This window comes from Osmia lignaria, chromosome 5, assembly GCF_051020975.1.
Source record: "Osmia lignaria lignaria isolate PbOS001 chromosome 5, iyOsmLign1, whole genome shotgun sequence".
NCBI classification, from domain to species: Eukaryota; Metazoa; Arthropoda; class Insecta; order Hymenoptera; family Megachilidae; genus Osmia; species Osmia lignaria.
The window spans coordinates 3,146,801-3,162,447 of record NC_135036.1 but is presented as its reverse complement, the minus strand read 5'-3'; the positions used below and the strand labels follow the sequence as shown (position 1 = coordinate 3,162,447).

Below are 15,647 nucleotides of genomic sequence, written 5' to 3'. Positions count from 1 at the left end.
CCATATCACACATGACCATTTCCACTGTGGCAATTAAAATGTTAATGAGCTTTAATGTGCCTTACTACAAGTCTAATTTCTACTGTGGCAGTCAATGTGTTAAACACCATCGCATTTCTATCTTGTACCCTATTTTTCTATTTTACCAAACGTTTTTATATATCTCAGATTGTTTATATACCGACCACTGAATAATGCAAAATAAAAACTGTGTTCGTATTGAACAATTCAATTCCAATGTGTTTCATTTAGCATGACAATAAAGCATCTTTTGTACAAAATATAAAAAAAAAGAAAAACATTCTTTACTTATTTTATGTCTATTTCAAAATCGAATCACGCAATCTTTCAATATTTTTCACGTTTGACGTCAAACAAAAGGCGGTAACACGAAGAAGACAAGGAAAATGTTGCAGGTCAAACTGCACGTCATAGTCCACGTACAATTGGCTTCTGTAAATAAAATAAATTACTCTGGTGTCCATCAAGCTTGATTTGCGGACGTCTGACCGAAACATTTTATCTATTCCGAAGCAAAACGTTTGCCAACAGAGTTACCTTAAAAAAAAAAAATGTATTTCTAATCTTAATTCCTCTAAACAATAATATTTTATAGACGTCCAAGACTATCAATTATCCTTTCCTGTTTGAGAAATAGAGGTCTGCGAGTACTCGTAATTTACAAGCCGAGCTGAACTCGTTTCGATTGTTCGAGCCGAGTCGAGCGCTTGAATTTACCGAATTTTCGAGCTACTCGAAAAAGTAGTTCGAGTAGTTCGATTTTCTCGAACAGCTCGCTTTTGTTTCAAACAGTTCGTCGATTTCGAGTAGCTCGGCAAATTCTAGCGCTCGACTGGGCTCGACCGACCGATCATTGTTTCACTCGAAATTTGAGTACTCGAATAAATCGAGTACTGGCACACCTCTATTGAAAAGCGCTTCATTCAAATCTTTCAGCAATAAATGTATTTTAAGTATCGAGCAAGATATTACAACTTGTAGAGCCAGTTTAAAGTCTTTATCCAAGAATGTTCACTCAGAAAGTTTCCCTAATTTTAAATAGAGTTACACTGACAAGGAGAACTACCCAAGTGTTACACTCACTTATTAATGAAACTTTGCCAGCTTGTAGAGCTCGTCGAAGCTGAACACGCCTATACCCCGTTTTGTGGGCAGACGACTATTTGTTTAAAAGATATTAATAATTAAAATTAGTTACTACTTACATTGAGAAATATGACAGACTCACACATACAACTCGCAATCTAGAGATCCACGGTTCAAATCCTTGATTCCCAACATTTTTTTTTTTTTTTTAATGATAATTTGTCTCTTTTTAAATAACTATTACATAAAAATTATCATAAAAAAAAAAATTTTTTTTGGGATCCAAGGATTTGAACCGAGGACCTTCAAATTGCAAGTCACGGATTTGCTCCGTTGTTAAACACATGACTGGTAATCTAAAGGTCCTTGGTTCAAATCCTGGGTTCCCATTTTTTTTTTTTTTTTTGGATGTAATAGTTATTCAAAAAGAGACAAATTATCATTAAAAAAAAAATGTTGGGAACCAAGGATTTGAACCGTGGATGTCTAGATTGCGAGTTGTATGTGTGAGTCTGTCATATTTCTCAATGTAAGTAGTAACTAACTTTAATTATTAATATCTTTTAAACAATTAGCCGTCTGCCCACAAAACGGGATTTAGGCGTGTTCAGCTCGACGAGCTCTACAAGCTGGCAAAGTTTCATTAATAAGTGAGTGTAACACTTGGGTAGTTCCCCTTGTGAGAAGGCGTAGACAGGCGTCGATCAAGCGCGGGAACACTGTCGCTACTTCGTTTCGATTTAGAAGAAGAGAAAACGCGGGAGTAGCTAATCCACCTGATTACATACACGTTACCATTTGACTCGCAATTAAATAGTACTTACTCATGGCTTGGATTCTAATTAAGGCGCGTCTTCGTTTCTGCCTGGGCTACTCTGAAAGTTTTGAGAATCCGCCAATAAATTGAAATTAAGCGGTGCTATCTGTGACGCCATCTGTTGAAAGCTTTAAGTGTAAGTATAATGAACCAGTACAGTAGCTTGGCTGACAATGAGATTCTCAAAACTTTCAAAGCGACCTCGTGCAATCTCTTCCGTGGCTTTTGATTAGGAGAATTCTTTATCTTTTGCTATTGCAATGTAGAATTTCAATAATTTAATACTATTTAATTGGGAATTGCAATGAAAATTCAATGAATGATAAGTGGTACGGTAATTATCAGTTAACTTCTGCCAAGAGGTCCTTCAATTTAATTAATGCCCATGGGACCTATTGTTCACACGACAATTCTGCTAAAGACTGATTACAACTGGCTATTGTCAAGAATAATTCATAGAAGGTTCCAACAACCCCACAAGACGTTTCTAACAAATAAACTCTCCAGCTTTATTAGTGGTCATAAGGATGTCCAGGTTGTCCTTGATCATCACAGGTACCCACGACACCTATGCACCGTCAGCCAACATCCATCGACCAAAAAGAATCCATAGAAAGTTCCAACAACCCCACAGGACCTTTCTGACAAATAAATTCTCCGGCTTTGTTAATGATCTCATCAGGATGCCTAGAGTGTCTTCGTCATCAGAAGTATCCGCAACAGCTATCCACTATCAATTAACATCCACAGCCCAAGAACACCTGATAGAAACTTCCAACAACCCTATAAACTTCTACCAAAGATTTCCAATTGCTTCAATGACCATGAATAAAACGACTAATGAAACTCCTAATTGAATTTATTCGTCAAATATCAATTCTACAAGTGTCTGTCCACCATATGTCTGGTTCAGCTGATGAGACTGCCGTTCTGGCGTCGTTGACATTGAAAAGAGGCCGAAATAGAGTGTTTTGCAGTTGGACGATGGCCATGTCAACCGGAATACCCTGTCGTCCGGTAGACTTTTCTCGATCGGCTTCGCGGATCTCATCCGATCGGTGCGGTGTAGCGGTGTAGCGGTGTAGCGGAAGCTGCGCGAGAAGCGTGTTCGAGGCGTCTCACGATCGCGATCGTGCTGACGTACCAACGTCGCGTCGCGTCGCGTCGATGACGGAAATATTGGGATGGCGATCGGATATTTGGCGCGAATCCACCGCTCGCGTCGCTCGCGTGCCAAGATCGCGGAACGCGCGCGCATGATATACGAACTTGAGGAAAATCACGGGCTCGTCGGTTTGTCGATTCGCGATTTACACCGTGTTAGTTCCGTGTCATACTTGGTGCATCGTCGCGACGCCTCGCTTACGCTCAACGATCCTCCACCGACTGGATCCCTTCTTTTTATAACGACCCACGTTATCACGACGATTACACTGGTAATTAAGTAATACGTTAAGAGATGTTACTTCTTATTTTAAGTGTGCATGGTAGTCCTTACGCCAGAGATTTGGACGTGTTACGGTGCGGAACAAGATCAACTGTACACGTGTGCTTGATAAAAACAACCTCGTCAAAATTGTCGTCCTGATTACGTAAGTGACAATCTTGGCCATAGTCCGGATAAAATGGCCACGGGTTTCATTCATTCGCGACACTTTGCGGAGAGATTATACCCCTTGACATTCAAATTTATTTTAATAAATTAATTCTTGCCATTTCTAACCAGAGTTTACCAAAGATTGTACTTAAATAATTTCATTAATGTACCCCGTTCAATTACAAATTATTTAATTCTAAAGATTGATCATGTAAAATGGTACCTATCGAAGTTATAATACAAATACGTACGTGGCAGACATCAGTATTGTGTCTAATAATAAGATATCATTTTCAAAAATTTTGGAATTATTTAGAGACTGATTTCTTTTGTTGCCATTATGAAGACGGAAGGAGGTAATGTGCTATCAACAATGTAAATACTTCTGAGAGTAGAAAATGTTGTACTGCTGCCAAACAAACGCGGGAAATGCACTCTAACGCGAAGTATTTAGAGGTATAATTAAAACCGGGAATGATTTATGAGCTTTAGACAGGAATCACGGGGATTTTCTCTGATTTTGATGGAATTTTGATAAGCGGCTGATAAGGTAACTGATTGAAATTTCTTGGACATTACAGATTAAATCCAAACCTCCTTTGCAAAATTATTAAATAAAATTATCAATATTACACGAATTTGTTTTTAATATATTGCAAATAAAAAATTTCAAAAATGTTTTAAAAAATTGAAGATTTTTTTTATAACTAATGCAAGGATTTTTTAATTAAATTTATTTCCAAAATTGATCAAATATAGAAACAAAAGTATTTTGTGTATTTTTGAAAATAGGTAAATAACAAATATATCAATGAATCGATCATTAGGAATGCAACAAACACTTAATGGAACACTTTTTTTTCTAAGTGGCCCTTATCTCTCAACAATGTTGTTAATGGTTCACTTGTTTTGATCATCATATACTCGTAGACAAGATATTAAAAAGTAAACTCGAACTTGGTGAATTTCAAGTTTCCTTAACTTCTTTCAGAAAAAATCGTAATCGAGTGATCAATAAATCCCTGATATCGAAATTCAAAGCTATTACATTGTATTAACATGCGATCCGATAATATATGAATCTTTTTTTATCATTTAAGGAATTTTAATTATCCGTACAATTCCTACAATGATGACATAACGAAATGGAAAGAAAAAATTGAATTGTTCAGAGAAAAAGGAAACGTTTCCGAAGGATTTTTAAAGACTTCCAAGAATTATTCATCTACAATTTGATGAAGTTTTTTTGTGTTTCGATATTTGCCAATGGGTGTACAATTAAGATTATTTCAAAATTGACTAAAATACACATTTTTTGTAATCATTGTTTTTTGTATCATATCTACAAGTACTTGTTGCATGAGAATAAAAGAGATTAAGACGATCGATCAATCAATAAATTACGTTCTACAATTCTACGAATTTTATAAATACACTTTTTAAAGTTGGCTAATAATTTTACCGATCAAAGGATTCTTCAAATTTGCACCAATCATTATTCAAATCATTTAAAAATTATCTTAATTTTTATACATTGCATGCTATGAGAACAAGCATCACAAATTTAATTAATGATACTTTCTTTTTTTAATCATTCAATTATGTTATATCCAAGATTTTTAGCAAAAATAACTTTATAAGTACCTAGATACAAAATTAATTGAAACTTCTTTAAAGTTCAAGTAAAATCCACGATTCAGACCTATCTATATTAAATCCAACTAATCTAAGATACCAGACCTAACTCAATTTATTATCGTATTACCATAAATAACAATGTTTTCGCAATCATTATCTATCCTTCAAACTAAAAAAGTTTGTCTATCTTTTACCGTGGATAAAGATCGGGACATGTTTCAGCTATCTCGTTGAATTGATAGGAATATTTTTCCAATAAACGCCTCCAGGAAACGTGTTTCCATTCGCGTTAAGTAGAAATTAGCAAGTAAATAAACCAAAATCTTGGTATCATCAGACTTATGGTTAATCATCGGTGATTATGCGGCAAAAATTGTTTAGCTTACATGAGAACGGTGTCATAAACGGTAAATAAATTAAGTACATCATTGTATTGTTAAAATGATTGCTTGCTTGGGAATTGAAGTAATCACGAATCATACGCCCCGTGACTTGAAATACCTCAACATATTTTGGGGACAGCAGAAGGTGTGGCACAGACATGTGGGAAATATAAAAATTTGAAAATTTCAGAATTGGGAACTGGGTAACTCGGAAAACGGGGAAGGGGGAATGGGGAATGAGAAACTTGAAATTGCCAAATTGGAAATTTGGGAGCTTTAAAACTTGAAAATTTCAAATTTTCGAATTTCTAAATTTTCCAACTTTCAAATTTACATAATTTGGGATTTTGGAAACTGACATTTAAAAATATATAAATCTCAAATTTTCCAATATCGAGGGCGTGATTGCCAATCACTGCCCTATGCTAGTAGGTCTAGGTTAAGCTATCACTAAAACTTAAACGAATGACTCAAAAGGTCTCGATCTAACTTTCTAGATGTTTCGTTCGAATTGAAGACTTGTCAGGAAGATCTCAGAAATTTACGTCGATACCTACTTGTTGTTCGATGTGTGATCTCGATAAGCCTGTTTGCTCTGTCGAATGAATCGAACATAAGCCACACTAGTTTCGACCGGTGTAGATTAACCTCGACAATTGTCAGGCTGCGTTAAATGTTCGATTACGACGAAATACTTTTTTCCTCGTCAATTGTCGGCACATTGAGGAGGGAAACGTTTAAACGATCAGTGGCACGTGGTCTCACAGAGACACATACAATAGAACAGATTTCTCGTCAGTATAAATTGGAAGTCTGATGACCGTGATAGGAATGAAGATAATAATATCGATGCCCATCGAAATTTTTATAATTGATTGAAAGTACAATTACCTCCGATTTCAAATAATGAAGATCGACTAAACACGTGGATAGAAAATCCTTTTCTTTTTTTTTTTGCAAATCTATTTAAAGAAGATGACCCTAAAAAAGGGATGAAAGGTACCAAAATAAAAGATCCGGTTGGATTCGGGAAAATGGGGCACCCTCCGAACGAGCTGATTTTTTTACCATAGATAGCCCTTGAGATGAGGATTCCAACGGTGGTCATCCCATCTCTTAACACCCACCCGTCGCCCCGGTAGAGGTCAAAGACTAAAATCGCTCAAAAAGTGATTTTTTTTTCATTTTTTTTTCTCACTTTTATTTTCTTTTTTTTTAATTGTTTTTTCTTTTTTTTTTTCATTTTTTTTATTTTTTTTATTTCTTTGGTTAGGTTATAATAAATGGGGAGGGGCCACGCTTATGTTTAAAGTTAAATTTAAATTTGTTTACATTTCTTAATTTAAAATTTCTCACTTTTATTTTTTCATTTTTTTTTCATTTTTTTCAAATTTTTTAATATTTTTTTTTCAATTTTTTAAAACATATTTTTTATGTACTCATCGAGATCGGTGCAGAAACCACTTTTTGAGCGATTTTAGTTTGTGACCTCTATCGGGGCGACGGGTGGGAGTTAAGAGATGGGATGACCACCGTTGGGATCCCGATCTCAAGGGCTATTTATGGTAAAAAAATCAGCTCGATCGGAGGGTGCCCCATTTTCCCGAATTCAACCAAAGACCCCCCCAATTTGTGTCATTTCATTCCAAAATATCAAGAAGAATGTGAAACAACGAAATCAGTTCTCTTCACGCGTCAAAACAAACAAACCTTCATCCGCAAGGTGTCACGGTCGACAAAAAAAAAGGAAAATAAAAAATGCACGATGCTTGTGCATGTGATATATTACCCCGACAAATACGTTACCTCACGAGCACCCAAATCCCAGACAAACACGTTGTTTAGTTATTGCGAGTTTCGTATTTAGATAATGCGACAGGCTGCTAAGGGGATCAGGACAATGACGATGGTATAAGTCGACGTTTCAACAGGTTGTAAATAACGAACGCATGACGAAAAACACTGAAAAGAGACGTGTTCCATGAAACGTACCATGAACCGATGCACATTGTTTGTCATAAAATCCAAATCCAAATTATTACATTCTTAGTAGGTCGACAAACAAATTAAACCTCGCTCCACGATATCGTTCGAAGTGACTATAATAAACGTACCACGAGTGAACTGTGCTCGTATATTTTAATGAATTTAATCCAAAGCAATTAGAAATCCCGTGATACCTGTTTCAACTTTGTTATCACGCGTTGAGTTGGAAGAAATTGCAACACTTTAACGTTTAATGGATAGCGTTGAATACTGATGTTTTCTAAAGAAAAGATAATGTAGGGGCAGGTTTACTGTGCCTGGCTTAAGTTTGGATTAGCGATGGCCAATCCCTAAAAAACCTTCCCTCAAAAGTAATAATTATTGCAAAATTATACTTGCGATCTACAGAATCTCCAGATAGCATTTTAGCGGGAAACCTGGCGCCTCAATTCTCAAAGTCATCGCGTAAAAATCAGCTAATTGTAACATACAGACACGAGAGATAAAGATGGAGAAAGCGTAGTATCTTATCAGGCAGGTTAATAAGCGGCTACCGAAAACGGTCTAGATATACGTTGAGGTACGATCAATTTTTGGTCAGTCACTCATTCGACACTGAGGATCATTCAGCCCTCTCCCATTAACGGCGATCGGATCGAAACAGGCGATTTGATTTGGTTGCAGTAATCTTGGAGATTCTTTGCGCTCGAATTGCCATTCGAGAGGACACAGCGAAGAAGGATCATCAAGGATCTTTTGAAGAGACTTTGAACCTCTAGGAGATTAAAGGACACAGGTCCAGAAAGATTCTCGGTGGAAAGCATCGTCGGAATTCGCTTGGAGGCGATAAAGACGGCGATCAAATACCACCGAGTGTTCACCAATGAGCGTAGCGTACGGTGGTTGCAGACGAGGACAAAACCGTGGAACACGCACGAGGAACAGACAGTGCTACGCTTTGGCGACCGGAATCCTCCAGAGTCCCGGATTCTCCCCAACACCACCCGGACCGATCACCTCGCGAGAGACCGACGATCTTCGAAACGTAACCGTCCATCATGGGTAGGTTCGATGATCCATATTTTATGAGCTAATAAATCAATAACTAAATATTGATATCCCTTACGATTAGAAAAACATTATTGGATGATTTAGTTTTCTCTCTCTCTCTCTCTCTCTCTCTCTCTTTCTTTTTTTTTAATGCTAGTAACATTAATGTTGGTCAATAACAATTTTATTACTATATAGTATTTTTGTTAATATTTACTAATTGGCAAGACTGGAATTACCGATAACAGTAATGTTAATTTGATAACTGGTACCACTGTTAGTACAATATATTTTTATCCGACTTCGAAAAGGAGGAGGATACTCAATTCGATGTGTATGTATTTTTTTTTTTTTTTATGTTTGTTCACCGATTACGCCGAGACGGATGGACCAATCGGAACGAAACCTTTTGCATCTGGTAGAGTATGTCTTCCGATTGGTCCCGTTAAACAAACATTTTGCATTTTTTCATTCCTGCCGATTTTTATTAATTTCTTTGGCTTAAAGTTTATAGAACTTTAATATAACATTTTTTTATTATCCATTATGAATAGGTTTGATGATCCATCTTTTATGAGCCGATGACCATTTATATAGTCTGATCAGTAACTGGATATTCATCCCTTAGATTTAAAAGTTTTCCTTAAGAAAACATTACTAGATAATTTAATTTCTTTTTTATTTAATGCTAGTTACATTAATGCTGATCACCGATAATTTCATTTCTATATAGTATTTTTGTTTGCTAATTACTAATTAGTGATACTGAAATTACTGATAAGAGTAGCGTTAATTTGATAACTGGTCCGATTGCTAGTACTATTGTTACTATTAATTAATCAGTAACAAATACACTAATGCACCTAGGATAGTAGGATTCTCCTAGTAATCCTACATACATAATAGTCGCTACTACCATTGTTCCCGCCTTACCTGGCTGTCCCTTGTTTTTTCTAGGTCTCATTCAATATTTTACGCAATATCGAGTACTTACGTTATCAGAGCCAAAATCAATGAATATTACAAGCTTTATACTATTTTTATGTATTCAATAGGAATCAAGATTCTCATTGTCCAGACGCTGAATCACGTTTTAATCCAGTAATCCAAGTTATCCGAGTCTCTTATCAAATCTCTGTCACAACGAACATGGTGTAATCGGACCAATGTATCGGATATTTTGTGCTACGCAAAAGTTTCATCGGATACACGTGTATTGCTGTCGTTTGTGAAATATTTTTGACAGAAACGTCGCGACGTTTTCACAATCGAAATCATTGAATTAACACGCATTTATTTTTTATTTTTGACAGGGCTCGACTTCTTGGCAGACGGAGGTGCCGATTTCGAGCATGCAATCACCGTAACAGGTAAATCATCGATACTGATTTATACTGATGGCGCATTAACTTAATTCGCGATCCTACTGATTACGTTTATCGGGATTTGTTGAAAGATTTATCTTGGACGTAAGGCTTTCGAATCTTTATCTTGATCGACCAAACAAAATAACACGAACGAGATCGTATTTTAAATAAAGAAATCTTGTTCGCACGTGTAATGACACAATCAATTATCAGGAGTTAATTAGATTAATCTGGAATGTTAACTGTCTTGACCTGGCGTGACTATAATGACTGCGTATATAATTATCATACAATTATACACTTACAAACACAACTAGATAATCATACGACTATCAAACTATACAATTATGAAATTATGCAACTGTATACTATATGCAACTATATGTATATTCATTCACTAGGTAATCACACGACTATGCAACTATACGCTCATTTATTAGGTGATCACAAGACTATGCAGCGACTATGCAAAACTATTAACTATGCAACTGTGTACACTGACATGAGTTGCATTGAACTTGTCGCAGTGAAGTTGGCTACACATTCACTAACACATTCACACCGCGTCGTCGGCACCTCGCCCATCGGCTCACCGACGCGGCGTGAATGTGTTAGTGCACCAACTTCACTGCGACAACTTCGATGGAACTCATCGTCAGCATATGTATTGTGAGTTGCATTGAACTTGTCGCAGTGAAGTTGGCTACAAATCGGCTCACCAATGCTGCGTGAATGCGTTAGTGAATTTGTAGCCAACTTCACTGCGACAAGTTCAACGCAACTCATTGTCAGTGTACATACACTCATTTATTAGATGATCGCAAGACTATGCAACTACGTGACTGATAAGAAAAACTGATGACTATGCACAACTATTATATACATATTTCAACTAATCAAAATTGATGCACCAAACTTGTTTCATCGCGCAATGTGTCAGATCGTACACATTTTTCTGCAAGCACTTGAGTAAATGAGAACAGAGTCATAAAACACGAATTGTATTAAACAACGAATAAATTGGTATCAAGTTCAAGAGCATTATTTAATTAATGTCACACACGAAATGTGCCTCTTATCAGTCGTATATTAAAAGCTTCTTCACATTTGAAGAAACTGATTATATCTAGAATCTTCTATTTACTAACTTTTATAATTCCAATATCCTTGTATAAATGTTACTTGCTTTAATAATGAAAGGAATAAGTGATTCTTTTTAATGAATCACTTTCTCGAAATAATTCAGTCAAGTATCAATATTAACGCTTCAATTACCGAGATATGAATAAAGAGCCTCGAAAATTACAAATGTTCTAAAAAAACTAATTTTCTTTTTTCATCAGGATTTGGAAAATTTCATTACATGCTGCTGGCAGTATGTGGCCTTATTTACATGGACACTGCTATAGGAGTGACGATACTATCATTCGTCTTGCCAGCAGCACAATGCGACTTGGAAATGGATTCTACGTCGAAAGGGTGGTTAACAGCATCCCCAATGCTAGGTAAGTTTCCTTACACAATTTATAAATAAATTTGAAAATCAATCACTCTCAATCTATGAATCATAATTGTTTACTCCATAAATAATAATCGAAGAACTTGATTTTCGCTCGAACGTCTGACTAATCATCTACCTTTCTACTTGAATCTTTATCAAACACCATACGACAATAAATACACTGTTCAATCAATAATTTTCTGTTTTCTAATTTCACAGGTATGGTGGTGGGTTCTTATATATGGGGGTGCCTGGCTGATACGAAGGGGAGAAAAGTCGTGTTAATAATCACATTATTAATGGACGGTATCGTTGGGGTTATTTCCTCTTTCGTCCAATATTTCTGGATCTTCTTGGTCTTCCGATTTTTCAACGGATTCGCGTAAGTATTGCAATGAAATGTTCCTTTCTTTTATTCACTGTTATAAAATATAAATTCCGTTAATTTCTTTTTCTTTGCTTTTTGCTTTTCCTTTTATTTCTATCTTTATTTTTTTATACGATATAGCGTTACGGGAGCTATGGGAATTTGTTTTCCGTATTTAGGGGAGTTCCAGCCGACAAAGTATCGCGAAAGATGTCTTTGTTGGATGGAAATGTTCTGGACAGTCGGAGTCATAGTATTACCACGTGAGTATCATTTTTATTAATTATATCAACAACTCCTTACGAGTCAATGGAAATCTATTGAGTTAAATATTTAAATTACCGATGATTCGTTTCAGTGATCGCTTGGTTGATCATACCAATGGATTTCATTTACCTCTCGGACGTGTTTTACTTTAAGTCGTGGAATCTCTTCGTGGCGCTGTGCGCTTTGCCCTCGATTATGTTGGGTCTCTGGCTGTTCGCGTTTCCGGAAAGCCCGAAATTCCTTCTGGAATGTGGCGAAACCGAAGCTGCCCTCGAAGTATTCAAATGGATCTACTCCCAGAACACCGGTGAAAGTCCGGACTCATATCCGGTAATTTCTTTTCACACAAATCATCCATAAAATTTGTTTATTTCACGAAATTACTAATTGAGGCGATTCTTTCAGGTGAAAACTTTGCAAGAGAAAAGTAAGGACAAAAGCACAAGATCCTTGAAATTGCATAAACGAAAGGATTTGAAGGTTCTACTTAAAGAAGTGAGGGACCTAACAACTGCTCTCTGCAAATCACCGTATCTTCGTAACACACTGTTAGCGTGTGGCATTCAGTTTGGTCTTACAAGTAGTTATTACACTCTGATGGTCTGGTTCCCAGAACTATTCACCAGGTACATTATTTTCAAAAGAAAACCCTAACTCTAACTCTAACCCTAACCCTAACCCTAACCCTAACCTAGGTTAGGTTAGTCATTTTGCGTGTAAATGCGTTCTTATCAAGATAATAGTGGGTTTCCGCACTTTTAGAATACCCTGTATATCTCGAGAACGGTTTATTTGCCAGTTCTGAAATTGGTCTCATTCGATTTCTCGCCCCTTAATTACTATAAATCCAAAGTTTGGTTGTCCTGGGGTGATGGGGCCTTTCGGAAGTTTCCCCTAAATTGCCTTTGATTTTAAGCGTTAAGTAGATTGTAATTGGCATTTTGGGGGGGGGTCAAAAAATCGAATTTTTTAATTTTTTACTTGATAATAAACAATATTTAAAATCAGAATCCATTATTAAAATAATTTTTTAGGCGCTATAAGTAGTCGAAAAATGCTCACAAAGTTGAGTCCGACGTATGAATTAATGGAGGCAAGATTTTAGAAAAATGCTTCTCCTGTAAAATCACGTTTTCCGGCACTCATGTTCCTTTATTTCTCAGTAACCATTTGACCGATCGAATTGAAATTTTGTGTATTTTTACTACTAAGGGTAACACGTATTTTAGCCAAAGACATTTTTATCAAAAAGCCTACACATTGGTAGGGTTGTATAATTTTTTCCATTCGGTATTTCAATATTCCCTTCGGCTAAAATACACATCTAGTATGATACTAGATAATCTAAAAATTCGAAATTGATAGCTGCAGAAGATTCTGAAAAAAAGGAACCGTAGAAGAAACTACAGTAGATAAAACCATGTATAGTCAGACATACTAAACTTGTATTATCAACTGATTTTCAAATGTAAACTTTTAAATCGGTACCTTACATTATTAGTATAATACTGAATTGCCTTCTCTCTTTATTTATTAATTATTCAATTATACAGAACCATGGCAATCATGTTAATGCTAATGATATTTCACTGATTAGAATGTATCCTTAAGCCACGGAAAATTACTTCATGTATATTAAAAGGGGTATTTAATTACAGATTCGAAGAATTCGAGCACGAGAATCCTGGTCAATCCACCTCGGTCTGCATAGTGTCAGCGGTTCCGGATAACGCGACCCTTGTCGATTCTTTCGGATGCGACACAGTGATCACGCCTTCCGTTTATCTACACACTGTGTACATCGGATTAGCTTGCATTCCTGGATCCATCATTCTGCCGATTTTCGTGCACAAGCTTGGTGCCAAGTTCTTCCTAAGTAATTAATTTTTCTTAATTTTCCGTTTAATCATCTAATTTTAGAAGCCTTCGTATATTTTGAAAAATGAATTGTTGAATTTCAGTTGTGTCGCTGTTGGTTTCCGGGGGGGTAACGGTTGCCTTTTATTACGTGGTCAACGCAACTCAGAACCTGATATTATCCTGTGTTTTCGAGGCTCTCACATCTCTTGGTATCTCGCTGGTTTATTGCGTAATCGTCGACATGTTCCCGACGAATCTCAGGTAAGACAGATAGTTCTTCTGATTTATTTATTAAGACAACTGACGCGATAGCACGATGTTAGATTTACGAACAAAACAACCTCGAACAAAACAATTATAATGTGATAAACAGAACGTTTATCTGATTCCTAATCGTATGCTCTTATTGTTTACCTAGTTGCATTCTATGCTTTATGTCAACGTTGATAAATAATTGCAAATTAATCAAGAGACTTCTTTGGTATTAATTAAACTCTTTAATTATTCCCCGAAGAAATCTAAAGAAAAAGCTTTTATTCGAAAAACAAAGAATGATATAGAAATTTTTTTTAAATAACAAAACACCGTAATCATAATTGCAAAAAAAAAATGATACGAGGAAAGTAGAAATTTTTAATTTGATAATGTTAAATAGTTAGACTAACTATAGTTTACTCTTTGTAAAGATGGAGTAAGTAATTCTTGAGGAAACGATTATTTTAATTAAATATTTGAATTCAAACTTTCTTAATTTTTCTATTGAAATTTTTGTAGATTTTCCTATTTACATTTTCCGAAATATTTCCAAATTTTTCCAATTAAATTTTCATACATTTTTATTTCTATTCAATTTTTCCGAAATTTTTGTATTTAAATTTTCCTATTCTACTTTCAGAGTGATGGCTGCAGCTCTATCTCTTACTATGGGTCGATTAGGTGCACTAGTTGGTAATCTAGTGTTCGGTTATCTAATTGACTTGGCCTGTGTGGTTCCTATCATTTTATTCGCGGCATTTTTATTCAGTAAGTATTTAGAACTTTTTTATTATAATAATTGCTCTAATCATTTAGAACTTCGTTAACAAATTTAATTCAATTTGTTTCAGTATGTGGATTTATGTCGTTCCTGTTACCAAAAACAGGAAAGGATACCCTCGATTAAACAAGAAACAACTCGTTTTCTGGAAGGAAACGATGAAAAATAATGATTTTTCACTATTTACAACATTTGATGTTATAGAAAATGAACAGAAGAATAATTAATTAGTTTCTCTTTCGAAAAAATATCGAACTTTAGCTGACAAGTGCTTTATTTTATTATGTTAATCGAAAGAAACTTTTTATCACTTACAATTAAATTAACGCGCGTTCGTATAGAGTTTAAGATCGATCATCGTTTTTATTTCGAACTACGTGTAAATTCGTGTAAATATGTAATATTTATTCTGCGAAAGTAACTTATCGTTAGACACGATATCATTTTCATTTTACAGCGATCGAATACTATTATTACAAAAAATTAAGTAGGTTAACTGCGTTTAAATGCGCGCCAAAAAGCATCTATAGTATTTGATAAAATGATGCTCCAACTATACGTACAATATATCAAGAAATATACTGTTTATCAGTTTAATTTCTATATTTATTTGTAAGAAAAGAACTTATATTCTTGAACCTATGAAATAAATATGATTTAAGGATATACAA

The 15,647-nt window shown here is 35.4% G+C and overlaps 1 protein-coding gene across 1 annotated transcript; it reads left to right on the top strand.

Annotated features, from left to right (window-relative positions):
• The first annotated feature begins 8,448 nt into the window (after window positions 1-8,448).
• Window positions 8,449-15,628, top strand: LOC117609851 (synaptic vesicle glycoprotein 2B). Its single transcript, XM_034336578.2, has 11 exons — window positions 8,449-8,590; window positions 9,892-9,948; window positions 11,289-11,450; window positions 11,666-11,828; window positions 11,955-12,076; window positions 12,172-12,410; window positions 12,486-12,706; window positions 13,739-13,956; window positions 14,042-14,201; window positions 14,836-14,963; window positions 15,047-15,628. Exons 1-11 carry the CDS (start codon window positions 8,587-8,589, stop codon window positions 15,100-15,102), a joined length of 1,530 nt encoding a protein of 509 aa, XP_034192469.1. The 5' UTR covers window positions 8,449-8,586; the 3' UTR covers window positions 15,103-15,628.
• The last annotated feature ends 19 nt before the right edge of the window (window positions 15,629-15,647 follow it).

Bases quoted from the DNA above. Each gene is read 5' to 3' on its own strand.
- LOC117609851 (XM_034336578.2), top strand. The intron at 12,411-12,485 runs GTAATTTCTTTT...CGATTCTTTCAG, and splicing joins AAAGTCCGGACTCATATCCG to GTGAAAACTTTGCAAGAGAA. The intron at 14,964-15,046 runs GTAAGTATTTAG...AATTTGTTTCAG, and splicing joins ATTCGCGGCATTTTTATTCA to TATGTGGATTTATGTCGTTC.